At 64.7% G+C, this 26,340-nt stretch overlaps 1 protein-coding gene across 1 annotated transcript; it reads left to right on the plus strand.

Moving 5' to 3' along the window:
- Positions 1–398: 398 nt before the first annotated feature.
- Positions 399–26,306, plus strand: MUC2 (mucin 2, oligomeric mucus/gel-forming). Its single transcript, XM_041722432.1, is given in 53 exon segments — positions 399–520; positions 1,332–1,602; positions 2,118–2,232; positions 2,534–2,624; positions 2,707–2,816; positions 2,917–3,127; positions 3,369–3,494; positions 3,978–4,095; positions 4,199–4,337; positions 4,423–4,533; positions 4,619–4,688; positions 4,792–4,929; positions 5,032–5,196; positions 5,608–5,702; positions 5,851–5,977; positions 6,200–6,455; positions 6,578–6,630; positions 6,732–6,832; positions 7,131–7,282; positions 7,469–7,607; positions 7,802–7,912; positions 7,997–8,176; positions 8,282–8,521; positions 8,903–9,059; positions 9,255–9,386; positions 9,872–10,019; positions 10,363–10,406; positions 10,721–10,921; positions 11,424–11,432; positions 11,918–15,879; positions 15,931–15,991; positions 16,061–17,015; positions 17,017–17,417; positions 17,496–17,594; positions 18,393–18,635; positions 18,912–19,141; positions 19,430–19,604; positions 19,972–20,219; positions 20,723–20,906; positions 21,133–21,358; positions 21,981–22,159; positions 22,503–22,572; positions 22,708–22,805; positions 22,901–22,932; positions 23,497–23,671; positions 23,808–23,912; positions 24,001–24,041; positions 24,164–24,286; positions 24,382–24,480; positions 25,111–25,239; positions 25,354–25,393; positions 25,696–25,822; positions 25,902–26,306. Coding segments are annotated over 53 exon segments (12,111 nt in total). The 5' UTR covers positions 399–444; the 3' UTR covers positions 26,125–26,306.
- The last annotated feature ends 34 nt before the right edge of the window (positions 26,307–26,340 follow it).

Genomic DNA, 26,340 nt, shown 5'->3' on the forward strand with positions numbered 1-26,340 from the left:
AGGAGAGAGGAGCAGACATGGCCATGGTCCTGACTGGGACCCCCATTGAGGGAGAGCCTCATTCAGCCCTGGTTCTGCCGGGATGCTGGCAGGGTGGGCTGGGGCCAGGAGGGGCAGGAGCCTGCCGGAGCGTGGAGGCCCAGGACCTCACTGGGCCCGGTCCTGCCTGCAGCTGGGAGGGTGTGTGCTGGAACTGGGTCACTGGTGCTGAGGCATCCCCAGGAGAGCTCAATAAAAAGATAAACCGCAGATAACGTGAATCAATATTTCCCAGGTGGCACCACAGGAGCCCCCACAGCTGTTTTCTTGATAACCTGGAAACGCCCCACCCACCCACCCCCGCCCCTCCCCTCCTCTCCTCTCCCGCCTCTGCCAGTTCCACTGGGCCATATAAGGCCTGGACCCCTGCCCCAGATGCTCTCCCTGCCGCCCTCCCGAGCCACCATGGGGCTGCCACTAGCCCGCCTGGTGGCCATCTGCCTGGTCCTGAGCTCGGCCAGGGGTGCAGAGCTCCAGAGAGGTGAGGGGCAGCAGGAAGGCTGGGGTGGCCCAGGGCAGGTGTCCTACCTGGGAGTAGGCAACCCTCCTCTGCCCCTCCTTTGGGGTGCGCTGCTTGGGTTGGGCATCCTGCTCCTGAGCCCCTGCTGACTTTGGGTGGAGGGAAGGAAGGAGGGAAGGGGGTCTTGGGTTTGTGCCATCCCTTTGAGGACAATCTCCTGCTGGAAACACCTGAGCTGGGCCTCTGTCCAGGGGTGTGTGTGGGAGGCAGGGGCAGCCGAGAGGGCCCGGGAGTAAGGGACCCTCCAGGGGCCAAGGCCAAGATGATCCTTCTGCAGAGTAGGGTGTTTGGCCACAGGATGAAAGGGTCGCTCCAGACAGAGAAGACTGGGAACGCAAGATGGGGACACCTCCACCCTTTGCGTGTTGGGTGGAAAAACCCCTGGAGGGGAACTGGCCTCTGACGTTTGGAAACAACGGGACACCGTCTGGGGGTGCAGGGATGCAGTCCTGTTGGATGAGGGGCGGTGGGAGCAGGGGGAGGCTGCCTGGGTCCAGGCAGCAACAGGGCAGGGGACACTGAGCTAGGCGGACAGGGAGTCCAGCGTTCCGGGGAGCCCCACGGCCCTCGCTGCCCACTTGGCAAATGGCTGCATTCCGTGCCGGGGCTGGGGTGCGAGGGTGTGGCAGCTGGAGATGTCCTTTCAGGGGGCTGAGACCCCCCTGGGCGGGGTGGCCAAGGAGGGTCCCTTGCGGGCAGCTGCCAGGTAGGGCCTCAGAACAGGCCTCCGGGGGGCCCGGCCTGCTCACCCCTGCGTCTCCCGCTCTCCCAGAGGGCAGGACCCGGAACCACGGCCACAGCGTCTGCAGCACTTGGGGCGACTTCCACTACAAGACCTTCGATGGGGACGTCTTCCGCTTCCCGGGCCTGTGTGACTACAACTTCGCGTCCGACTGCAGGGACTCCTATAAGGAGTTCGCGGTTCACCTGAAGCGGGGCGCGGGCAGAGATGGGAAGCACCCCCAGCTTGAGTACATCCTGCTGAGCATCAAGGACGACACCATCTACCTCACCCCGCAGCTGGTTGTGGTGAATGGGGCCTTGTGAGTGGGGGACAAGAGGGGCGCCGCCCTGTGGGAGGAATGGGCCCGACCGCTAGGGGCCCTCCCAGGAGGAGGGGGCCTCCCTGTTACCGGGCTCCAGTTACAGAAGTGGGGGGCCAGCAGTGGGAGCCCCTCCCAGGTGATTGTCCCCCATTGTCTCTGGAACAATGGGGCTCTAAGCTGCATTCCTGCCCAGCCTCCCACGGTGTCTGTCCTTTGTCGTCTCCCATGTCCACAGCGGGTGGGTCCAGGCCCAGGGAGCACAGACTTGGGGCAAGCGAACCCCTCAGCCAGCCCGGGGCCAGGGGGTGGGCAGCCTTGCTCTGAGGAGAGGTGTGGGGAGGGGGATGGAAGGGGGGTTGGACAAGGAGGTGGCCACCCTGTCTGTGGTCCTGGCCATCTCTCCCACCCAAGCACAGCCTCAGTGGCCTCTGCGCCGCAGGATGGTGGGAGACCTGCCGTGGTGGGGGCTGTGTGGGCCGGCGGGTGACCCCTGCCCGATGCCTCTTCCCCAGGGTCAGCACCCCACACTACAGCTCTGGGCTGCTCATTGAGAAGAACGACGCCTACACCAAGGTCTACTCCCGTGCTGGACTCACCCTCATGTGGAACCGGGAAGACTCACTCATGGTGGGTGCAGCTCCCACCATGGGCCTGCGGGCTGGGGATCCCAGGGGGGTGTGGTGGCTGGAGTCCGAGCCTGGTCATGAGGAGTCCCGCAGGGGGCTGGCAGCCCACCTGGAGAGGGTACCATCAGGGCCTGGGGTGCCGTCCCCCGCCCTGCCAGACATGCTGTGCCAACACTTGCCCTCCTGTCACCTCCGAAGCCCACTTGGGACGTCCCGAGGCTAGCCTGGCCGTAGGAGACCTACCGTGGTGGCCCTGTCCTGCTGGCCACCAGCCCATCCCCTGCCTCCTCTTCCCTCAACAGCTGGAGCTGGACAGTAGGTTCCAGAACCACACATGTGGCCTCTGTGGGGACTACAATGGGCTGCAGACCTACTCGGAGTTCCTCTCTGATGGTGAGGGCCTCCCCGGGGCCTGGCAGGTGGGCAAGAGGTGGGCGGTGCAGGCGGGGTGACCACTGATGGGCTGTGTCCCCAGGCGTGCTCTTCAGTGCCATCGAGTTTGGGACCATGCAGAAGATCAACAAGCCCGGTGTGGTGTGCGATGACCCCGAGGAGGAGCCGGCCCTGGAGTCCTGCTCTGAGCATGTGCGTCGTCGGCCCGGGGCGAGCTGGGGGGCTGGGGGGCCGTGGGCGGCCGGGAGGTGAGGGGGCGTGTGGTCCTCACCCGGTGCCCATGTGTCTGCAGCGCGCTGAGTGCGAGAGGCTGCTGACGGCCTTGGCCTTCAAAGACTGCCTGGGCCTCCTGCCGCTGGAGCTGTACGTGCAGGCCTGCGCCCAGGACCGCTGCCGGTGCCCGGCGGGCACCTCCTGCGCCTGCAGCACCCTCGCCGAATTCTCCCGCCAGTGCTCCCACGCGGGCGGGCAGCCCGGCAACTGGAGGACGGCTGAGCTGTGCCGTAAGTGCCGCCAGGGCAGGTGGGAGGTGGGCACCTTGGGGCCCTGAGTTGGGGGACTGTTGGGGGGGGCCGTCCAGGGGTCTGGGCGGCCTGGCATCCTGGCCTGGGGGCTGGTGTGGGTGCTGACTCAGCAGTGGCCCAGGCTTCAGCATGCGAGGTGGGCGCTCAGGGGCTCCCCTGCCCGCTGTGTGGCCCCCCTCGGCGACTCTGCCGGCTCAGGGGCCTTCCTTTGTCCTCCCAGCCAAGAGCTGCCCTGGGAACATGGTTTACCTGGAGAGCGGCTCGCCCTGCATGGACACCTGCTCTCACCTGGAGGTCAGCAGCCTGTGTGAGGAGCACCACATGGATGGCTGCTTCTGCCCGGAAGGTGTGTGCTGGGGGGCTGCGGGGTGAGGCTGGTGGCACTGCTCTGGGGCGGGGGGCAGTGTGCGGCTGGTGGGGGTAGCGCCAGTGCCGGGAGCGAGGTGCAGTGCCCCGTCCCTGACACCAGGTAGAGGAGACGCGAGTGCTGAAGACCCCTCCCCTGCAACACACACAGTGGTGGCCTTGGGGGGGTCTTGATGTGGGGGGTCCTTCCTGGTCAGCGCTCCGTGAGCAAGTGTCCTGCTGCCCTGCTTGCGGGCCCTGGAGGCCACCCCTGACTGGATGACATACGGGGGCACATATGTTGCCCAAAGGACCGGAGCATCTGTGGGGGGAGAGGGAGGCCTGGTTGGCGACCCCACCTAGGGGATCACCCCGCCTTCCGAGTGCCCGTCCGGGGCCTTGGCCCCTGCAGCAAGAGCCGCAGTGTGGGGCTTCCCGGGCCTTCTGAGGCAGCCGAGGGTGACGTCACGCCCGTCCTGTGCAGGCACCGTGTACGACGACATCGCAGGCAGCGGCTGCATCCCCGTGAGCCAGTGCCACTGCAGGCTTCATGGGCACCTGTACTCGCCCGGCCAGCAGATCACCAATGAATGCGAGGAGTGGTGGGTCTAGGGCCTGGGGCTGGGGGGGGAACACAGGGAGTCAGCAGGCTGGGGGGCAGGCCTGGGGGCAGTGGAGCCTGATGCTGTTCCCTACCACCCACAGCGTCTGCACCGCCGGCCGCTGGGTGTGCAAAGACCTGCCGTGCCCGGGGACCTGCAGCCTGGAAGGCGGCTCCCACATCACCACCTTCGACGGGAAGAAGTACACCTTCCACGGGGACTGTTACTACGTGCTGATCAAGGTAGCTGGGGGGCAGTGTGTGGGCAGAGCCCGGCCCTGCATTAGGCTCCACGCCGGTCACTGCCACCACCCCCCGTCCCCCACAGGGTGACCACAACGACTCCTATGCCCTGCTGGGTGAGCTGGCCCCCTGCGGCTCCACGGACAAGCAGACCTGCCTGAAGACAGTGGTGCTGCTGGCGGACAACAGGAAGAACGTGGGTGCCCCCCCTCGCCCTGCCCAGCACCCCAGGGTCCCTGAGGCTCTGCTCAGCCCTGCTGTCTGCTCTGTTCCCCCTGCAGGTGCTGGCTTTCAAGTCTGATGGCAGCGTGCTGCTGAACGAGCTGGAGGTGAACCTGCCCCACGTGACAGGTGAGTCCTGCCCCTCACCACCCAGTCGGGTGGGGGAGGGCAGCCCCTCCATCCCTGGAGCCCCTGCCAACCAGGTGGGACCCCCTTGCCCCCTGCCTTGCAGCCAGCTTCTCCGTCTTCCAACCGTCCTCCTACCACCTCATGGTGAACACCGCCTTCGGCCTCAGGCTGCAGGTGCAGCTGCTGCCCGTCATGCAGCTCTTCCTGACGCTGGACCAGGTTGCCCAGGGGCACGTGCAGGGTGAGTGGCGCCATCAGCGGGTCCCCACAGAGGCCCCGCTCGGGGCCCGCCCCGTCCCCCTGCCGCCCTGCCCCTTCCCAACCTTGTCCTGGCCCCCCCCAGGGCTCTGTGGGAACTTCAATGGCCAGGAAGGGGATGACTTTAAGACGCCTGGTGGGCTGGTGGAGGCCACAGGGGCCAGTTTTGCCAACTCCTGGAAGGCGCAGTCGAACTGCCACGACAAGCTAGACTGGCTGGACGACCCCTGCTCCCTCAATATCGAGAGTGGTGAGGCTTGGACTTGGGGAACCGCAACGTGCGGGTGGGGGCAGGTGCCAGCCGGGTGGCCAGCCCATCCACCGGCTGCCCTCTGCCACGTGGCTGGTTGACGGTGGCCCGTGGTGGCCGTCCGCCAAGAGACACAGCAGAGGGCCCGGGCCCGCCCGCTAATCACTGGGTGGCGGCCCTCGTCAGGGGCAGGGCTGTGCCTGCACACCACTGTCCACCCGGTCAGGGGAGGTAGAGGGAGGGGAGGCGGGGGGTGCACCACCTGATGAGGGGTGGGACTTGCCCTGGGCAGGAGGGGCCGGGCCAGTGTGGGGGCGGGGGCACAGTCTTTCCAGCCTGGGTGGCCAGGCAGCTGGGCTTGGGGGGCTGCTAGAGGGGGGCCGCCCCGCTGAGGTTCTGGACCCTCTGCAGCCAACTATGCCGAGCACTGGTGCTCCCTGCTGAAGAAGACAGAGACCCCCTTCAGCAAGTGCCACGCAGCCGTGGACCCCTCGGAGTATTACAAGGTGGGTGGCCCCCGCACCCGCACCTGCACTGCCTGCAGTTGACCCCTGCCGGCGAGGCTGCCGCTGGAGGTTGCTGAGCATGTTTGTGCAAGCACACGTGTGTGTCTGCGTGTTCCCTCCCTCACTGCCTGCCTCACTTTGCCTCCAGAGGTGCAAATATGACACATGTAACTGCCAGAACAGCGAGAGCTGCATGTGTGCCGCGCTGTCCTCCTACGCCCGTGCCTGTGCCACCAAGGGCATCATGCTGTGGGGATGGCGGGAGCAAGTGTGCAGTGAGTGCTGTCCCCTCTGGGGTGTCTGGGGGCCCCAGTGGCGGGAGGGGTCAGCCCTCTGCTGCTCTTTGCTGCCGTGCGCCTTCTAGGCCTTGGGGATCCTGCCCTTGTCAGCCCGTGGCTGGGCCAGCATCTGTCTGTCCTGGGAGCAGGGGGCCTGTGGGAGGACAGCTGGGGCCCATCCCTCCGACCCTCATGCTGGCCCCTCCCTTCCCCCTACAGATGAGGATGTGGGCTCCTGCCCCAACTCGCAGGTCTTCTTGTACAACCTGACCACCTGCCAGCAGACCTGCCGTTCGCTCTCCGAGGCCGACACCCACTGTGTGCAGGGCTTCGCGCCTGTGGATGGCTGCGGCTGCCCGGACCACACTTTCCTGGACGAGAAGGGCCGCTGTGTGTCCCTGGCCAAGTGCTCCTGCTACCACCATGGCCTCTACCTCGAGGCCGGAGAAGTGGTGCTGAGGCAGGAGGAGCGATGGTGGGTGGCCTGGGGTTGGTGGGAGGGCTGGAGAGGGTGTGCTCTACCTGGGGGGGGGGCCTACATCCCCCCTCTGCCCCCTGCCCCTATGAGCCTACTCAGCTCCCACCTCTCCCCCTCAGTGTTTGCCGGAACGGGAGGCTGCATTGCATGCAGGTCAAGCTGCTTGGCCAGAGTAAGTAACAGCTGCAGCGCACGGCTTCCTGTCCCTCACCTGCCCTGTACCTGCCGCGTCCCCACTCCAGCTAAGCTGGGATGGCCTCCTCTGTCCTACAGGCTGTCCATCCCCAAAGATCCACATTGACTGCAACAACCTGACAGCGGTGGCCATCCAGAACCCACGACCTGTCAGCTGCCAGACGCTGGCTGCCGGTCATGTGCGTGTAGGGGCCACCATGGGGGCGGAGGAGGCGGGATTCCACACCCACAGGCCTTACCGGCCCTCCCTGTCCTGGGGAAGGAGGTGGCGCCCTGTGGGTCCCTGCCTAGCCCACCAAGGGCACAGGGGAGGTAGCCCTTGCTGTCTCCAGGCACAGCAGAGAGCCCGAGGGAGGACAGAGGGCGGGGGACAGAGGGGCGTCCACAGGTGAGGAGATGGGGCGGCCCTGAGTAGGGCTGGCTGGGCCCCCTGGGCCTGCCATCGAAGCCCTGAGCCCCACTTCCCGGCCCCTGCAGTATCAGACAGAGTGTGTCAGTGGCTGCATTTGCCCAAGTGGGTGGCTGGACGATGGCCGTGGTGGCTGTGTCAAGGAGGAGGACTGCCCGTGCGTGCACAACCATGACCTGTACTCCCCAGGGGACAAGATCAAGGTGGACTGCAACACCTGGTAAGTGGCCTGGCTCCATCGGCCCCACTCTGGGCATGGGTGGGAACATGTGGTGGGGACACGAGGGCGGTGAGGTCCACACGGATGCGTGTGTGTAGGTGTGGTTCGTGAGCTGCTGGCGGGGCTGTCCAGTGGTGGGGGCTGGGCCCCTGTGACCCCTCCAGGCCCACTTCCCACTCTCCTCAGCACCTGCCAGAGAGGGCGCTGGACGTGCACGCAGTCCGTGTGCTACGGCTCCTGCTCCATCTACGGGAGTGGGCACTACATCACCTTTGACGGGAAGTACTATGATTTTGACGGACACTGCTCCTATGTGGCCGCTCAGGTGAGGCCTGGCCCTGGTCCCGTGGTCAGCGCCCAGTGAGGGGTACTGCTGGCCCTCCCTCGGTGCTCCTGTTCTGTGACCCTCCCGCAGCGCACGGGGACTGAGGGGCTCGTGGGTATGGTTCAGGGTCCTCATGCCAGGTTGGGGTCCAGGTGGCCTAGCCAGCCTGGCTCACATCCTCTGTGGGTCCCCAGGACTACTGCGGCCACAATGCCTCCCTGGGCTCCTTCAGCATCATCACTGAGAACGTTCCTTGTGGCACCACGGGGGTCACCTGCTCTAAGGCCATCAAAATATTCATAGGGGTGAGTGTTGCCTGACCCTGGGGTCACGGGAACCCTCGGGGACCCTCGGACCTGACCAGTGACGGGGCCTCTCCCCGGGCACAGAGGACGGAGCTGAAGCTCGAGAACAAGCAGCGCCTGGTGGTCCAGCGCGACACGGGCCACGCCGTGGCCTACACCACGCGGGATGTGGGCCAGTACCTAGTGGTGGAGGCGAGCATTGGTGTCATCGTCATCTGGGACAGGAAGACGACCATCTTCATCAAGCTGTCCCCATCCTACAAGGTGCGTGGTGGCCCTCCCCTGCCTGGCCTCCCCGGGACATGAGGGGACCGGCTGCCTTCCCTCCCACGAGCCCGTCTCGAAGCCGCGGGCTTGCCGTCTCTGCAGGGCACGGTGTGCGGGCTGTGCGGCAACTTTGACCAGCGTTCCAGCAATGACTTCACCACGAGGGACCACATGGTGGTGGACAGCGAGCTGGACTTCGGGAACAGCTGGAAGGAGGCCCCCACGTGTCCCGATGTGAGCAGCACCCCGGAGCCCTGTGTCCTGAGACCGCACCGCCTAGCCTGGGCTGAGAAGCAGTGCAGCATCATCAAGAGCTCTGTCTTCAGCAGCTGCCACAGCAAGGTGTGCGGGCCGGGGGGGGGGGGGGGTGTCATGCTGGGGTCACACCGTGGCCACCACCGGGCAGTGTCAACTGCATCTTCTGTCCTTGGGCCCGAGGTCCCACCTTCCCCGAGACCCCCAGCTCGCTGCTCCTCCGGTGCCTTCCGAAGAGGAAGAAAGGACACATAAGTCCCTGAGGCCCAGAGGCCCGTGGCTCCAGGCAGTGGTGGGGGGTGTGGAGGGCAGGCCACCGGTCTCTGGACCCCTGTCTCCCCCAGGCCTCCCTGGGAGGCTGGTGCTGGGTGACGGTGCCCTGGTCCGGGGGGTCCCGAGTTCCTTGGCCCCAGGGCAGGTCTGGCCTCGGGTGGCGGTGTGGGCCTGAGGCAGAGTCTTCTCCCCCAGGTGGACCCCAAGCCCTTCTACGAGGCTTGCGTCCATGACTCCTGCTCCTGTGACTCCGGCGGGGACTGTGAGTGCTTCTGCTCTGCCGTGGCCTCCTACGCCCAGGAGTGTACAAAGGAGGGGGCCTGCGTGTTCTGGAGGACGCCAGACCTGTGCCGTGAGTGCCCACCTGTCTCCGTGCTGGGGCTGCCCTGCGGGCGGGCGGCTCTCCCTGCCCACGGAGGAGACGGGGCGCACATCGTCCCTTTCTGCCTCCCTGGCCCTGGGCCAGGTGTCGCCCCTCAGGGGCCATGCTGGTGCGTCTCCCCCGACCCTGGCCTCGGCCCCCCCTGAAGCTGACCCCTCCCCCCAGCCATATTCTGCGACTACTACAACCCCCCGGACGAGTGTGAGTGGCATTACGAGCCGTGCGGGAATCGGAGCTTCGAGACCTGTAGAACCATCAATGGCATCCATTCCAACATCTCCGTGTCCTACCTGGAGGGTGAGTGGGGGCCTCGGGGGCGAGCATGGCGCCCCGGACACCCACAGGCTGGCCTGAGAGCGGCCCCGTGGGGCTGGGGGCCTGAGGTCTGGACGGGTCAGGCTCACCTGGCCACGGAGCGCGTGCCCTGAGCCGAGCCCCTGGCCTGGAGACAGAGGTAGTAAGGAGCAGGGTGACAGAGACCCGAAGGTCAGAAGAGGTCAGGGAGGACAGGGTGGGGTGACAAGGACTGTGGCTGAGAACTAGGGGGCATGAGAGACTGAGCCACCTCTGGGGAGGGAGCATCCTAGCCCATGGGGGGACACAGGGTCGGGGGCTCAGGGCGCCCTCCCTCACCTCCCCAGGAGGCTGGGTGGGACCTGGCTGTCTCTTGGGCTGAATGGCGGTGTGCAGGGCCTTGTGGCTGGGGGTTGTGGCAATGGGTGGGGTCTGGTGGACAAACGGCCCTCTGCAGTGGCCTAAGCCCCCTACCCTGTGCCCTCCAGGCTGCTACCCCCGGTGCCCCAAGGATAGGCCCATCTATGACGAGGACCTGAAGCAGTGCGTCACAGAAGACAAATGTGGCTGCTATGTCGGGGACACACGCTACCCACCTGGAGCATCTGTTCCCCCTGAGAAGGACTGCCACTCTTGGTACTTGGGCTCACGCTGCAAGGGGCCTGGGGGAGGTCAGGTGCATGCACACACACACTTACAAGCTGTGCGCACCAGCACACTGCATGTTCACGGATGCACACATGCACGCACACCTACATGCCCACCTGCACCAGCATGTCATGCACACGGGCCCACGGGCACCCCTAGGATCCAGGCCGTAGGCACGCGAGCTCCTCCTCTGCATGGGCAGAGCCGAGAAGCTGGGGCTCCTGCCCCACATCCTGCCCCACATCCTGAGGGGCGCTCGGGGCGGGGGCCTGGGAGCCAGGAGGGGCCTGGCCTTGGCCTCAGGGTCTGCAGCTCTGTACTTGCTTCACAGCGTGTGTAGCAACTCCTCGGAAGTTGTCTGCTGGTGGGATGAAGGTAAGCCACCCTCTGCGTTACCCCGAGGTGGCCGGCCAGGGCCTCCTCCCCCAAGGAGAGCCCCCAGGCTGCCCTCCCTGTCCCTGTGGCCCCCTGGGGGCTTTCCCGGCTCAGAGCTGGCTCAGACTTGTGATGGGGAGCCCAGGTCATCCCTTCTTCTAGCTGGCTCCTGTGCCCTGATGGGAGACCCCCTGGGTTTCTGGAGGTCGGGTGGGGGGCTTGGCCTAGCACTTGCTGGAGCTAGGAGACACCTGGGGGGTTCTTGAGAGTCTCATTCTTGCCGTGTGGACATGGGCCTTCCTCCTGCCCCCCAGGGAAGATTCTCAACTACACCCAGGATGGCTTCTTCTGCTATTGGGAGATCTGTGGCCCCAACGGGACTGTGGAGAGGCACTTCAACATCTGTGTGACCTCAACCCCCCTGCCCTCTACTACGATCCCTGTCACCTCCACCCCCATCACCACCACCACCACCACCACCACCACCACCACCAGCACCCCGACACCCAGCACAGGTAAGGAAGGCCTCAGGGCCATGCCCCCCTCACTTCCCCGAGTGCCCAGCTTCCCTGAGCCCAGCAGGTGTGGCCCTTCCGGGGGCGAGTGCAGCAGGTTCTCACCTCTGCTTGCGGGTGGGCGGTCAAAACGACGGGTGTCTCTGCTCAGGGGATGTCCCCTGGGCCCCTGGCCTTTCGAGTTGAGGTGCCAGCCTCACGACCACATCCCTGAGCCCAGATAGACATGAAGGTGACTGGGGGGACATTTCCTGAGCCAGCAGGAGAACACCCCTGAGGTTGTCCCTGAGAAAGCAGAGGAAGGTCCCTAGGTGTCCCTGTGTCCATGCTGTCCATGCCACGGAGGTGGCAGCCACCGATGGACAGGCCACGCCGGTGGGTAACAGCCACTGGAAAGAAAGTCGTAAAAATTAACAAGATTTTTAAAAAAGATGTTGAACTACCTAACGCCAGGCTTCTTTCCTTCCTGGTTCTTCTGTATTTCCACCCTTGTCCTCGCAAGTTCTGGGTAGGTCTTGTGGGGGTCGCACGGGTGTGCGGCTGGGAGGGAAGGTGCCAGGAAGGGCTCCCAGTAACTTTCTAAGAGACCAGGACATGGGTGGGGTCAGGCAGTGGTGCTGTTCCCTTCTGCCCAGAGGGTGCTTTCCGGGCCTTGACCCCAGGGACTTGCTGGCTCTGGGTGACACCGTCGCTTGGGAGCCCAGACCAGTCCCCTTCCCGCGGGCTTCCTCACTGAAATGGGTCACTCTTCCCGGATTTACTTTTTTTGGGGGCAGCAGGATTTGACAGCAGCTGGGCAAGGGGTTGGGGGCCCTGAGGCCAGGGTCCATCACCCAGGTGTGGCATGAGGGGTGCAGCGTTCAGCTGCAGGAGGAGGGCAGACGTGGTGTCCATCCTGACATTCTTAGGAAGGGCAGCCACGGGACCCTGACCTCTGGGAGGCCCTGGTGAGCTCCCTGGAGCTGCGCCCAGGGTAGGGACCAACATCGGGTGTTGCTACCCCAGGGCTGTGCTGCTTCTGGTCCGACTGGATCAACGAGAACCATCCCACTGAGCAGAATGCTGGAGACCGGGAGACCTTCGACAGCGTCTGTGGGGCCCCCGAGGAGATCGAGTGCAGGCTGGCCACGGACCCCCACCTCAGCTGGGAGCAGGCCGGCCAGAAGGCCCAGTGCGATGTGTCCGTGGGGTTCATTTGCTACAATGAAGACCAGTTTGGAAACGGCCCCTTCGCGGTCTGTTACGACTATGAGATCCGTGTCAATTGCTGCCTGCCGTGTCCCACATCCACATCCCTGGCCCCCACGACCACTCCCATCACCACGACCCCGACCACCACCCCGACCACCACCACCACGGCCACTCCGACCCCGACCTCAACCATCACCACCACCCCGACCACCACCACCACCACAGCCACCCCGACCCCAACCACCACCCCGACCTCAACCATCACCACCACCCCAACCACCACCACCACGGCCACCCCGACCCCGACCTCAACCATCACCACCACCCCGACCCCGACCACCACCACGGCCACCCTGACCCCGACCACCACCCCGACCACCACCACCACGGCCACCCAGACCCCGACCACCACCACGGTCACCCCGACCCCGACCTCAACGATCACCACCACCCCGACCACCACCACCACAGCCACCCCGACCCCGACCACCACCCCGACCTCAACCATCACCACCACCCCGACCACCACCACCACGCCTACCAGCACAAAGTCTACCCCTCCCTGCGTGCCTGACTGCCACTGGACGGGCTGGCTGGACTCCGGGAAACCCAGCTTTACCAAACCGGGTGGGGACTTCGAACCTATTGAGAAAGTCTGCACGTTGGGCTCGCCTGTCAACATCTCCTGCAGAGCCGTCTTCTGGCCCGACATCCCCTTGGGCGACCTCGGGCAAACCGTGCAGTGCGACATCTCCGTGGGGCTGGTGTGCAAGAACGAAGACCAGAAGCCAGGGGTGCTCATGCCACAGCCGTACTGCCTCAACTACGAGATCAACGTGGAGTGCTGTTACCTGCCGGACTACTGTATCTCCACGCCTCCTCCGACCACCACCCCGACCACCACCCCGACCACCACTCCATCGACCACCACCACCACCCTGACCACCACCCCGACCACCCCCCCCACTCACACCACCACTCCATCAAGCACCACCACCACCACCCTGACCTCCACCCCCACCAGCACTCCATTGACCACCACCACCACCACCCCGACCACCTCCCCCACCTCCACTCCAACAATGACCCCGACCACCACCCCAACCACCCCCCCCACTCCCACCACCACTCCATCAACCACCACCACCACCACCCCTACCCCCACCACCACCCCGACCTCCACCCCCACCACCACTCCATCGACCACCACGACCACCCTGACCACCACCCCTACTCCCACCACCACTACCCCGACCACCACCCCCACTCCCACCACCACCACCACCCTAACCACCACCCCCACCCCGACCCCCACTACCACTCCATCGACCACCACGACCACCCTGACCACCACCCCTACCCCCACCACCACCACCCCGACCTCCACCCCCACCAGCACTCCATTGACCACCACCACCACCACCCCAACCACCACCCCCACCTCCACTCCAATAACGACCCCGACCACCACCCCGACCACACCCCCCACTCCCACCACAACTCCATCAACCACCACCACCACCACCACCCCTACACCCACCCCCACCCCCACCACCACTCCATCGACCACCACGACCACCCTGACAACCACCCCTACCCCCCTCACAACCACCCCGACCTCCACCCCCACTAGCACTCCATTGACCACCACCACCACCACCCCCACCCCGACCACCACCCCCACCTTCACTCCAACAACGACCCCGACCACCACCCCGACCACCCCCCCCACTCCCACCACCACTCCATCAACCACCACCACCACCACCCCTACCACCACCACGCCATCAACCACCACTACTCTGACCACCACTCCATCAACCACCACCACCACCCCGACCACCACCCCGACCTCCACCCCCACCCCGACCCCCACCACCACTCCATCAACCACCACCACCACAACCCCAACCACCACTCCAACAACCACCCCCACAGGAGCTCCGACCACTACCTCCACGGCCACCCCGACTCCGACCACCACCCTGACCTCAACCATCACCACCACCCCGACCACCACCACCACCACGGCCACCCCAACCCCGACCACCACCCCGACCTCAACCATCACCACCACCCCAACCACCACCACCACGGCCACCCCGACCCCGACCACCACCCCGACCTCAACCATCACCACCACCCCAACCACCACCACCACGGCCACCCAGATCCCGACCACCACCACCACGGCCACCCCGACCCCGACCTCAACCATCACCACCACCCCGACCCCGACCACCACCCCGACCTCAACCATCACCACCACCCCAACCACCACCACCACGGCCACCCAGATCCCGACCACCACCACCACGGCCACCCCGACCCCGACCTCAACCATCACCACCACCCCGACCCCGACCACCACCCCGACCTCAACCATCACCACCACCCCAACCACCACCACCACGGCCACCCCGACCCCGACCACCACCCCGACCACCACCACCACCACGGCCACCCCGACCACGACCACCACCCCGACCACCACCACCACCACGGCCACCCCGACCCCGACCACCACCCCGACCTCAACCATCACCACCACCCCAACCACCACCACCACGGCCACCCAGATCCCGACCACCACCACCACGGCCACCCCGACCCCGACCACCACCCCGACCACCACCACCACCACGGCCACCCCGACCACGACCACCACCCCGACCACCACCACCACCACGGCCACCCCGACCCCGACCACCACCCCGACCTCAACCATCACCACCACCCCAACCACCACCACCACGGCCACCCAGATCCCAACCACCACCACCACGGCCACCCCGACCCCGACCTCAACCATCACCACCACCCCGACCCCGACCACCACCCCGACCTCAACCATCACCACCACCCCAACCACCACCACCACCACGGCCACCCCGACCCCGACCACCACCCCGACCACCACCACCACGGCCACCCAGACCCCGACCTCAACGATCACCACCACCCCGACCACCACCACCACAGCCACCCCGACCCCGACCACCACCCCGACCTCAACCATCACCACCACCCCGACCACCACCACCACGCCTACCAGCACAAAGTCTACCACTCCCTGCGTGCCTGACTGCCACTGGACGGGCTGGCTGGACTCCGGGAAACCCAGCTTTACCAAACCGGGTGGGGACTTCGAACCTATTGAGAAAGTCTGCACGTTGGGCTCGCCCGTCAACATCTCCTGCAGAGCCGTCTTCTGGCCCGACATCCCCTTGGGCGACCTCGGGCAAACCGTGCAGTGCGACATCTCCGTGGGGCTGGTGTGCAAGAACGAAGACCAGAAGCCAGGGGTGCTCATGCCACAGCCGTACTGCCTCAACTACGAGATCAACGTGGAGTGCTGTTACCTGCCGGACTACTGTATCTCCACGCCTCCTCCGACCACCACCCCGACCACCACCCCGACCACCACTCCATCGACCACCACCACCACCCTGACCACCACCCCGACCACCCCCCCCACTCACACCACCACTCCATCAAGCACCACCACCACCACCCTGACCTCCACCCCCACCAGCACTCCATTGACCACCACCACCACCACCCCGACCACCTCCCCCACCTCCACTCCAACAATGACCCCGACCACCACCCCAACCACCCCCCCCACTCCCACCACCACTCCATCAACCACCACCACCACCACCCCTACCCCCACCACCACCCCGACCTCCACCCCCACCACCACTCCATCGACCACCACGACCACCCTGACCACCACCCCTACTCCCACCACCACTACCCCGACCACCACCCCCACTCCCACCACCACCACCCCAACCACCACCCCCACCCCGACCCCCACCACCACTCCATCGACCACCACGACCACCCTGACCACCACCCCTACCCCCACCACCACCACCCCAACCTCCACCCCCACCAGCACTCCATTGACCACCACCACCACCACCCCGACCACCTCCCCCACCTCCACTCCAACAATGACCCCGACCACCACCCCAACCACCCCCCCCACTCCCACCACCACTCCATCAACCACCACCACCACCACCCCTACCCCCACCACCACCCCGACCTCCACCCCCACCACCACTCCATCGACCACCACGACCACCCTGACCACCACCCCTACCCCCACCACCACTACCCCGACCACCACCCCCACTCCCACCACCACCACCACCCCAACCACCACCCCCACCCCGACCCCCACTACCACTCCATCGACCACCACGACCACCCTGACCACCACCCCTACCCCTACCACCACCACCCCAACCTCCACCCCCACCAGCACTCCATTGACCACCACCACCACCACCCCAACCACCACCCCCACCTCCATTCCAACAACGACCCCGACCACCACCCCGACCACCCCCCCCACTCCCACCACCACTCCATCAACCACCACCACCACCACCCCTACCCCCACCACCACCCCGACCTCCACCCCCACCACCACTCCATCGACCACCACGACCACCCTGACCACCACCCCTACCCCCACCACCACTACCCCGACCACCACCCCCACTCCCACCACCACCACCACCCCAACCACCACCCCCACCCCGACCCCCACTACCACTCCATCGACCACCACGACCACCCTGACCACCACCCCTACCCCCCCCACCACCCCAACCTCCACCCCCACCAGCACTCCATTGACCACCACCACCACCCCAACCACCACCCCCACCTCCACTCCAATAACGACCCCGACCACCACCCCGACCACCACCCCCACTCCCACCACCACTCCATCAACCACCACCACCACCACCCCAACCCCCCCCACCACTACCCCGACCACCACCCCCACTCCCACCACCACCACCCCAACCACCACCCCCACCTCCACCCCCACCGCCACTCCATCGACCACCACGACCACCCCGACCACCACCCCTACCCCCCCCCACCACCCCAACCACCACCCCCACCTCCACTCCAACAACGACCCCGACCACCACTCACACCCCCACCCCCAGCACTACTCCATCAACCACCACTACCACCACCCTGACCACCACCCCCACCACCACTCCATCGACCACCACCACCCCAACCACCACCCCCACCTCCACTCTAACAACGACCCCAACCACCACCCCGACAACCCCCCCCACCCCCACCACTCCATCGACCACCACCACCACCACCCTGACTACCACCCCAACCACCACCCCCACCGCCACTCCAACTACCACCCCCACAGGGACTCTGACCACCACTCCTATTGGCCCCTCAACCCCAACCACCACCACAACCACCACCACCACTCCGATCACCACTACCACCAGCACTGTACCTACAGGTAAGACCACCATGCCAAAAGCCCCACCGGAGCCCTCCTTTCCTCCAAACTCTCAGTTGACTTTCCCTTTTTCTGCAGAATCAACTACACATCTGACCCGTACCCCGACAATCGTGGAGACAACCAGCACAGGATCGCCTTCCCCGCCAACAGAAACAAAGGCCACTACAACAAGAGGTAACTCACCTTCTCCCCGCCCGCTCCTGGTACCACCATTCCAGGTATATAAACACCACAGAGCTAGTGTGGTTCCCAATGATGGGCTGTGGTTCTTCCTTACCCTAGGAGAGCATGTTTTTCTGCTAGGGGAGCCCTGTAGCTTCTCAGACATGAGTCTGTCTAGTGAGAGAGAGTAGCAGAGAGGTTCCAGGCAGGCTCAGCATGCCTCCCTTTCAGGCCAGGGTGGGCCACTGAGTGCTCAGGGAGCTGCTGACCATCACGCTATGTGTGGGTAGCAGAGCTGAGTGCTCTCACTTTCCCCCACAAGATGTCATTCTTCAGGCACAGCTGCCGGAGGTCCTTGTCCTTCACTCCTTGGCTGTGTGATGGGCAACATAGGCAAAGCAGCCCATTGAGGGGGACCCACTGTATCATGTCAGGCCAGGGCTGGGCAGGGAATGGAAGCTGCCAGTCAGGTCCCTGGGAGACCCTCCCTCTGTCTCCCACTTCTGCCTACACCTCCCCTCCCCGAGGGGGTTCAGAGGGCAGCTGGTCAGCATATCTCAGATAGACCGGTATTGTGGCAACCCCTTCAGCCTCATCCCTGTGGACCTACCCCCTGCATATGCTGTGGACCAGGGGCCCTGCTCAGCGTGATCTATGTGGCGACTGAGAGCCAGAAAGGTGGACGTCAGCCTTTTCATGCCACGTGCCATGCCCTAAGCCCGTTTTCTGACTGCATTTGCCATTAGGTCCCTGTGGCCTCTAAAATGAATGGACGCCATGAGTTCCCACCTGAAACCTTCATTTTGACAGGCACGCAGACCTCTGGTCCCCCCTCCTCGAAGACCACTCCCACCAGTGCGACCACCCCCAGGCCCTCCTCGACCACACCGCCCACGCCGCCCACGCCACAGACCACCAGCACCACGACCTCCCATGGGCCCACCCCCACACAGACCTCAATCTCCTCTCCCCACATCAGTAAAAGCACGGGCTTCATCCCCTCCTCTACCCTCGTCTACTGCTGCGTTTTGAATGACACATACTACATACCAGGTACCCAAGCTTTTCACTTCTGGCTCTCAGGTGACAGAGGCTGGTGAAGCTTTGGTCTGCTTTTACCAGTGCTCAGGGGTCAGGCATAAGTCTAAACCAGGAGCTTGCTTGGGAAGCTGGATGCTGGGTATGGGCGGCTGTCCCTGTGGTTGGCCCCACTTTGCTGTGGCTATGAGTCAGGGAAGTGGGGGTTGGTGGCCTCATGGGGACCTGCCTGCAGGCCCTGGTGGTCAGCCCTGTCTGGACAGTGGAAGCCTGGTCTCTCTCCCCTTGCAGGTGATGTGGTGTACAATGGCACGCACGGAGACACCTGCTATTATGTGAACTGCTCGTTGTCCTGCACCCTTGAGATCTTCAACTGGTCATGCCCATCCACACCCTCCCCAACGCCCACCCCTTCCAAGTCTACACCGACCTCAACACCCAAAACACCCACACCTGTGGCATCAAGCACACCGACCACCAGCAAGCCTCCTGGGTGCCCAGACTTTATTCCTCCCAGACAGGTCAGTGTGCTGTGGGCCATGTTTTGTCCCCTTGGCACTGAGCATAAGCACCAGCCAGGTGTCTGATGCCAGGCACTGCGTTTCTGCTGGTCATCCAAGATGCCCCCGTTCCTATGCCCTGCATCACCACTGAGGCTTCCAGCAGCCTTTTGGGCACAGGGTGTCCCTGGTCCCCCTCAGCGAGGCTGGCAGGGCAGCTGCCTCCTGCACGGGGCCTCAGGCCCACCCTCTCTGCAGGCCAGGGGGTCCAGGCTGGCCCTCGCTGATCCCGTGCCCTTCCTGCCATAGGAGAATGAGACGTGGTGGCTGTGTAACTGCACCATGGCCATCTGCAAGTACAACAACACCGTGGAGCTAGTAGAGGTGGAGTGTGAGCCCCCGCCCATGCCCACCTGCACCAACGGCCTCCAGCCCGTGAGAGTTTTGGATCCCGATGGCTGCTGCTGGCACTGGGAATGTGACTGTGAGTCCCCTGATGCCTTCTGTGGGGCCGGGGTCTGGGGGCGCAGAACCCAGGTGGACGTGATGGCTGCCTGCTGTGGGCCTTCTGCTCATTCCCCACCTTAGGCAGAGGGTCCAGGCAGGGGAGGGGCTGGACCAGAGCAAGGCTGCTCCTAGGTTTGGAGGAGCTGGACTTGGGCCCCAGACCTCCCAGCTCCAAAGTAAGGCTCCATCCCACAGCACAGGCTCAGATGCCCCACGTGCCCCAGGGACCAGAATTTTTGGCACCCCTTTGATCCCTGCTTGCTCTCCCCGCCCGTCCCTGGGCTCCTGGCTGCTCCTGCCCCCGTCCTGGCCCCCAGCGTGGCTCAGCCAAGCTCCCTCCGCAGGCTACTGCACAGGCTGGGGGGACCCACACTACGTCACCTTCGATGGGCTCTACTACAGCTACCAGGGCAACTGCACCTACGTGCTTGTGGAGGAGATCACCTCCAAGGTGGACAACTTTGGAGTGTACATCGATAACTACCACTGCGACGTCAATGACCAGGTGTCCTGTCCGCGCACACTCATCGTGCGCCACGAGTCTCAGGAGGTGTTGATCAAGACATTGCAGCTGATGCCCATAAAGGTCCAGGTGCGCTGGCAAGGTGGAGGACACCCTCGCTCAGCAGGCCCCTCTGGGGGCTGTCAGGGACCCCTTAACCTCACCCGCTCTTGCTCCCACCATCCGCCTTGCCCCAGGTCTCTGGGGCAGAAGCCCCCTTCCTGAGTGCAGGGACTGTGCACACAGTTGCATGGTGTTGCTTCGTGCGGCCTGGGGGGCTCTCTCTTCAGCATAGGTCCCAGAGTCTCCAGGGGCCTGTGAGGGCAGGGTCCTTGCTATCTTACCCCAGGGACTGGCCAGGACAAGTCTGGCCCAGAGCAGGGGCAGGGGGACAGGCAGAGGTTCCCCCTACCCCCACCCTGGAGGCACAGGCCTGGAAACAGGCAGGGGTGGGGTGACTCAGGTGCTCTCTGAAGACTCACCCTGGTTAGAGCCATGATGCTCCATTTCCTGAGGTGGCCAGGAGGGCCCCGGGGGAGCGGCCGCTGTGTCTGCCCTGCTGGCCCTCCTGACCCCAGCTGTTCTGGACGCAGGTGCAGGTCAACAGGCAGGTCGTGGCGCTGCCCTACAGGAAGTACGGGCTGCAGGTGTACCAGTCAGGCATCAACTACGTGGTGGACATCCCCGAGCTGGGCGCCGTCATCTCCTACAATGGGCTTTCCTTCTCCATCAGGCTGCCCTACCAGCACTTTGGCAACAATACCAAGGGCCAGTGTGGTGAGCCCCTCGCCCCCACCCCCCAGAAGGTTCCCCACAGCCATGGGCTGTGCCTGTGTCGCTGAGGAGGGTGTGAGGTACTTCTCTTGCTGCCCCGCTCGGGGCCCCATGGAAAGAGGCCCATCGGAGGCCTGAGGGTCACCGGGGGAGCTGGTTGGAGATGAGGAGGGTCCAGGGCCGGCCGGGGGCTGTGTGCTGGTACGAAGCGGGCTTCCTCCCAACACAGGCACCTGTACCAACAACACCGCGGACGACTGCATGCTGCCCAGTGGGGAGGTGGTTTCCAACTGCGAGTTCGCAGCTGACCACTGGGTGGTGAATGACCCGTCCAAGCCACACTGTCCCCAGACCGGTGTCACCACCAAGCGCCCACTCATCACACCACCAGGGGGCAGCAGCACCACCCACCACAAGGACTGTGCTTCTTCTCTCTGCGAGCTCATCAAAGACAGGTGCCCTTGCCCCCAGCCTGGCGAGCTGCGGGGTCTCAGGGACAGGCATGCCCCTCCATGCCGCACCCCCAGTCTGCAAATAGAAGTCAAGGCAGGGGCATGAGCACAGGGCTGGGGCACCACAGGGGAGTCGCGGAGGGCCCAGGGCCGGGGATCTCGATGTCAGACAACCCCGTGCCCTTTGTGGCCTCAGCAGGGCCAGCCGAGCCCAAGGCCTTAAGGAGGGCAACTGACGGGGACAGAGCTGGCGTTCAGGGCTGGGAGCAGGGAGGCACTCCCAAGGCTGGCATCCGTGGGGAGCGAGTACCTTGTCCCCAGAGGTGTACAAGTTGAGGCTGGATGGCCCTCTGCCAGGATTTTGCGGGGGGTGGGGTGGGGGTGGTGCTGGTGGTTCTGGCAACTGGCAGCCACTTAGGGCAGAGCATCCACCTCCAGGAATGTGGCCCCCAGCAGATTGTCCTCGTCCCCAAGGTGGCCCTGTTGCTCTCCTGCCACCGTCCTCCTGCAGGCCCCTGTTTGGTGGGGTGTAGGCTGAGCCAGGCTCCTGGAGGGCAGCCAGGTAGAGGTACTGGTCTGGTGGGAAGGGCCGGCCAGAGCGTGACCCTCGCCCTCTCCCTTCCAGCTTGTTTGCCCAGTGCCACGCCCTGGTGCCCCCCCAGCACTACTACGATGCCTGTGTGTTCGACACCTGCTTCGTGCCCGGCTCAGGCCTGGAGTGCGCCAGCCTGCAGGCCTACGCGGCCCTGTGCGCCCACTCGGGCATCTGTGTCGACTGGCGGAACCACACCCACGGGGTCTGCTGTGCGTGCCTGCCCCTCACCCAGACCTGCGGTCCTGAGGGCCAGAGGGGGCCTCTGGGCTCCATGGGGCGCTGTGCCCAGCCTGGAGCACACTGGGTTGGGGGGGGCTGGGCTGGGCCTGGGGTTGGGAGGAAGGGTCAGCCTGAGCGGCTGGGGGCCCGGGGCTACTGCCAGCCTTGCCAGGCACAGCCAGGCACCTGTGGGGGACTGAGGTGGGCGGCACCAGGCAGCTGGTCACCTGCGGCTGGGACAGGAGATGCTGGGCAGCACTGTCCCTTGCCAGGGGGCCCATGGGCTCCTCTGTCTTGATTCTGTCACCTCTGACTTGTGTCTCCTGCCTGCAGCGGTGACATGTCCGCCTCACCGGGAGTACCGCGCCTGTGGTCCCGCAGAGGAGCCCACCTGCGAGTCTAGGTAAGTGGCTGGAAGGTGCGCAGGGATGGTGGGCTGGCCCTGGGGGCTGTGCATGGTGGCAGGTGCTGCCTGGGCTTCGGGATCCAGCATGCCTGCCTCCCAGCCTGTGTGTGCTCCCCTCTTACCCACCTCCAGGCCCTCAGAGGTGAACACCAGCCTGGTGGAAGGCTGCTTCTGTCCGGAGGGCACCACGAGCTACGCCCCGGGATACGATGTCTGCGTGGAGCTGTGTGGTACGCTGCCTGCCCACACGGCCCCCCCAAAACCCCCCCCCAGTCCTGCGGCACCAGGACTCTGCTAACAGGACTGCTTTTCTCTCCCTTCCCAGGCTGTGTGGGACCTGACAATGTGCCTAGAAAGGTAGGCCCTGTCCCTTGGTGCTGGGGTGGGGTTCCCCCATGAACCTGGAGTTTTTGGGGTTATAGTGGGATGCTCACGAGAATCCAGGAGTCTCAAACCCTGAGTCATGTTGTTTGAGTCCCAGGAGGCTGAGTCAGCAAGGGTGTCCCCTTCCTTCCCCCTTCCTCTTTCTTTCCTTCCTCCTACCCACCCACACCCACACCCTTTGTTTGTTCAACTGTCTATCTGTCCATCCACCCACTGATCCAAACATCCATCCACCCCCTTCATACCACCCACCCATCAGTCACTTGATGCTCTGTCTAAACCCAGGATGACACCTTGGCCGCTGCCGTGTTGTCTGTGTCTCTGTTGCCGCGGGCCAGGCTATGGAGGCGAATGCTGGGAGCCGGTCACAGCTGTGCGACCAGCGATGTGGCCTGAGCGAGCCTGCTCCGAGGACTGGGAGGCGGGGAGGGCACAGGTCTCCCACGGGACCCTCGGTGTGCTGCCCACGGCGGCGCCTCCTCCGCCGAGGGCCGGGCCCCCGCCTGTGCCCCCCGCCCACCCACCTCCTCCCTGCAGTTTGGAGAGCACTTCGAGTTCGACTGCAAGGACTGTGTGTGCCTGGAGGGCGGGCGCGGCATCGTCTGTGAGCCCAAGGAGTGTCGCCAGGAGCCCCTCGAGTGCACGGAGGACGGCACCTACCCGCTCACGGAGGTCAACCCCGTGGACCCGTGCTGCAACATCACGTCCTGCAGTAAGGCCGCCCTGGGGCAGGGGCTGGGCTGGCACTGGGGGGCCCCGTGGTCAGAGCGGGCCTGGGGCCCTGGGCGTCAGGGGGGCTGCCGCCCACAGGCCCTGCCTGTCCTACTGGGTCTCCTCCCTCCCTCCAGAGTGCAACACCAGCCTGTGCCAGGAGACGCCGCCCAAGTGCCCACTGGGATTCGAAGTGAAGAGTGAGACCAAACCCGGGAAGTGCTGCCCGTCCTACTCCTGTGGTAAGTGGGGCCCGAGGGCCCACAGTGTCCGGTGGCTGGGCGTCAGCCGCGGGGCCAGCCTGACCCATGTCCCCACTCTCTCTTCCAGTGCCCAAGGGGGTGTGTGTCCACGGGAATGCCGAGTACCAGGTGAGCCCTGGGCCGGGGGGTGGCAGGTGCCCGCCCTGGGGGCTCTGGGGCAGGGGCCAGCCCTCCTGTGGGTGGGTGGGAGGCATGGGAGATGCCTTGCCTCACTCACTGTCTGTCCTCAGCCGGGTTCCCCAGTTTACTCGTCCAAGTGCCAGGACTGTGTCTGTACCACCACGAGAAACAGCACCTCGCAGCTCAACATCATCTCCTGCTCCCACGTGCCCTGCAACAACTCCTGCAACCCCGTAAGCCGCACCCCACCCCGGGAGCACGGGCCGTCCCCCACCCACCCCCAGGGCACCTCTCCTTCCCGCCAACCCAAGTGGTGCATGTCCTGCAGGGCTTCGAGCTGGTTGAGGTTCCCAGGGAGTGCTGTGGGAAGTGTGTGCAGACCCACTGCATCATCAAGAGGCCAAATAAGGAGAACATCATCCTAAAGGTAGGTGAGGGGTCCCACCTGCTGACATCCTGTCTCTTGACACGGGAGGAGCTGGCTGGGAGCCATGGGCAACCCCTGGCTGGCTCTCCTCAGCTCTGGGCACGGCTGTCCAAGTGTCCTGGGGTGGTTATGACAAGTGAGAACAGACTAGGGCTGGAAACACCGGGAGCCCTCAGAGCCGGAGTCCAAGATCCAGGTGTCACAGGGTTCTGGGGGATTCTCTTGCCTCCTCAGCTTCCGGGGCTCCAGGCGGTGCTGTGCTTGTGTCACCCATCAACTCTCTGCCTCATCTTCCCTGGGCCCCTCCCCTCTTTGGGCCTGTGTGGATTTAGGACCCTTGTCGTTGGATTTAGGGCCACCTGTGTGATCCAGGAGTCTCATCTCTAGATCTTTAACGTAATCACATCTATAAACATCTGCAGGTGCCGGGGTTGGGGTGTAGGCATGTCTGTGCACTAGGGGCTGATGGCTGTCTCTGCGTCACCTGCCTGGGGCTCTGGGCCCACAGGCTGGACCTCCTGTCTGAGAAGCTGCCCTCAGCTGGTGGTGGGAAGCCTGCCAGGCGGTTCCGGTGTGTCTTGCCGGCCGGGCCTCCTGCTGGGCCTCACCAAACTGTCCTGTGCCCTGCAGCCTGGGGACATACATTCTGACCCCAAGAATAACTGCACCTTCTTCAGCTGTGTGAAAATACACAACCAGCTCATCTCCTCTGTCTCCAACATCACCTGCCCCGACTTTGACCCCAGCATCTGCATCCCGGTGAGTGGGGGTCCCCAGGACTGGGACCTGTCCCTTCCCATTCCGTGGCAGGTGGGGGTTGTTCATGGTTGGGGGGCAGCCAGGGGCTCCCAGACTCATTCTCCTTCTTTCCAGGGCTCCATCACACTCATGCCCAACGGATGCTGCAAAAAATGTGAGTATAAGCTGGTGGGAGGCTGGCTCCAGGGGCACCAGGTGTGGCTGGGCAGGGGAGCTCCATCTGGGGCCCTCAAGGGGAAGAGACACAGGGAATGGTGTCACGGGGATCCTGTGCCCTCTGTGCCACTCTCAGCCAGATGTTAAATTTGAGGGTGTCACCTGGGGTGCCCCGCTTGCTGGGGGGTGGCCGAGGCCAGGCCCGCTGGGGGAGGGAGAAGAAGCCACCGGGGAAGGACCTGTGGGCCCCACGTGAAGGTGTGGAGACCCTACCCCAGAGCCCCCGCCCCCTCTTGCCAGGCATCCCTCGTAATGAGACCAGGATCTATTGCTCCACCATCCCCGTCACCAAGGAAATTTCTTATAACGGCTGCTCTAACAACGTCACAATGAATTACTGCTCTGGGTCCTGTGGGACCTTTGCCATGTGAGTCCGAGGCCCCAAGTGTGCCCTGAGTGAGGGGGTGGTGCCTAGGGAGCAGCTCCTCACTCCCACCCTCCCCCAGGTACTCGGCCGAGGCCCAGGGCCTGGACCACAGCTGCTCTTGCTGTAAGGAGGAGCTCACCAGCCAGCGGCAGGTGGTGCTGCATTGCCCTCAGGGCGGCTCGCAGACCTACACCTACACCCACATCGAGAGCTGCCAGTGCCAGGACACCATGTGTGAGCTCCCGCAGACTCAGCGCAGTGTCCCCGGCCGTGCCAGGCGCGCCAGTCCCCGGGGCCTGTAATCAGAGAGGGACTGAGCCAGTCCAGCATCCAGCGCCCCCTGCCCCCGAGCGCCCTCCGTGCACCCACCTCCCGCTGACCCTCTCAGCCTCCTCGCCTAAGCGGACTTCCTCTCTGCAGATATTTATTTTCTGAGTCTTTGTTTGATTTCTTTGCTTTCCAAAATAAACTTGGGCAGATGCTGTGCCGGTGTGTTCAGTTGTTGCCAAGGGTCTGGG

The sequence above is a fragment of the Vulpes lagopus genome, chromosome 11 (assembly GCF_018345385.1).
Source record: "Vulpes lagopus strain Blue_001 chromosome 11, ASM1834538v1, whole genome shotgun sequence".
NCBI lineage: Eukaryota > Metazoa > Chordata > Mammalia > Carnivora > Canidae > Vulpes > Vulpes lagopus.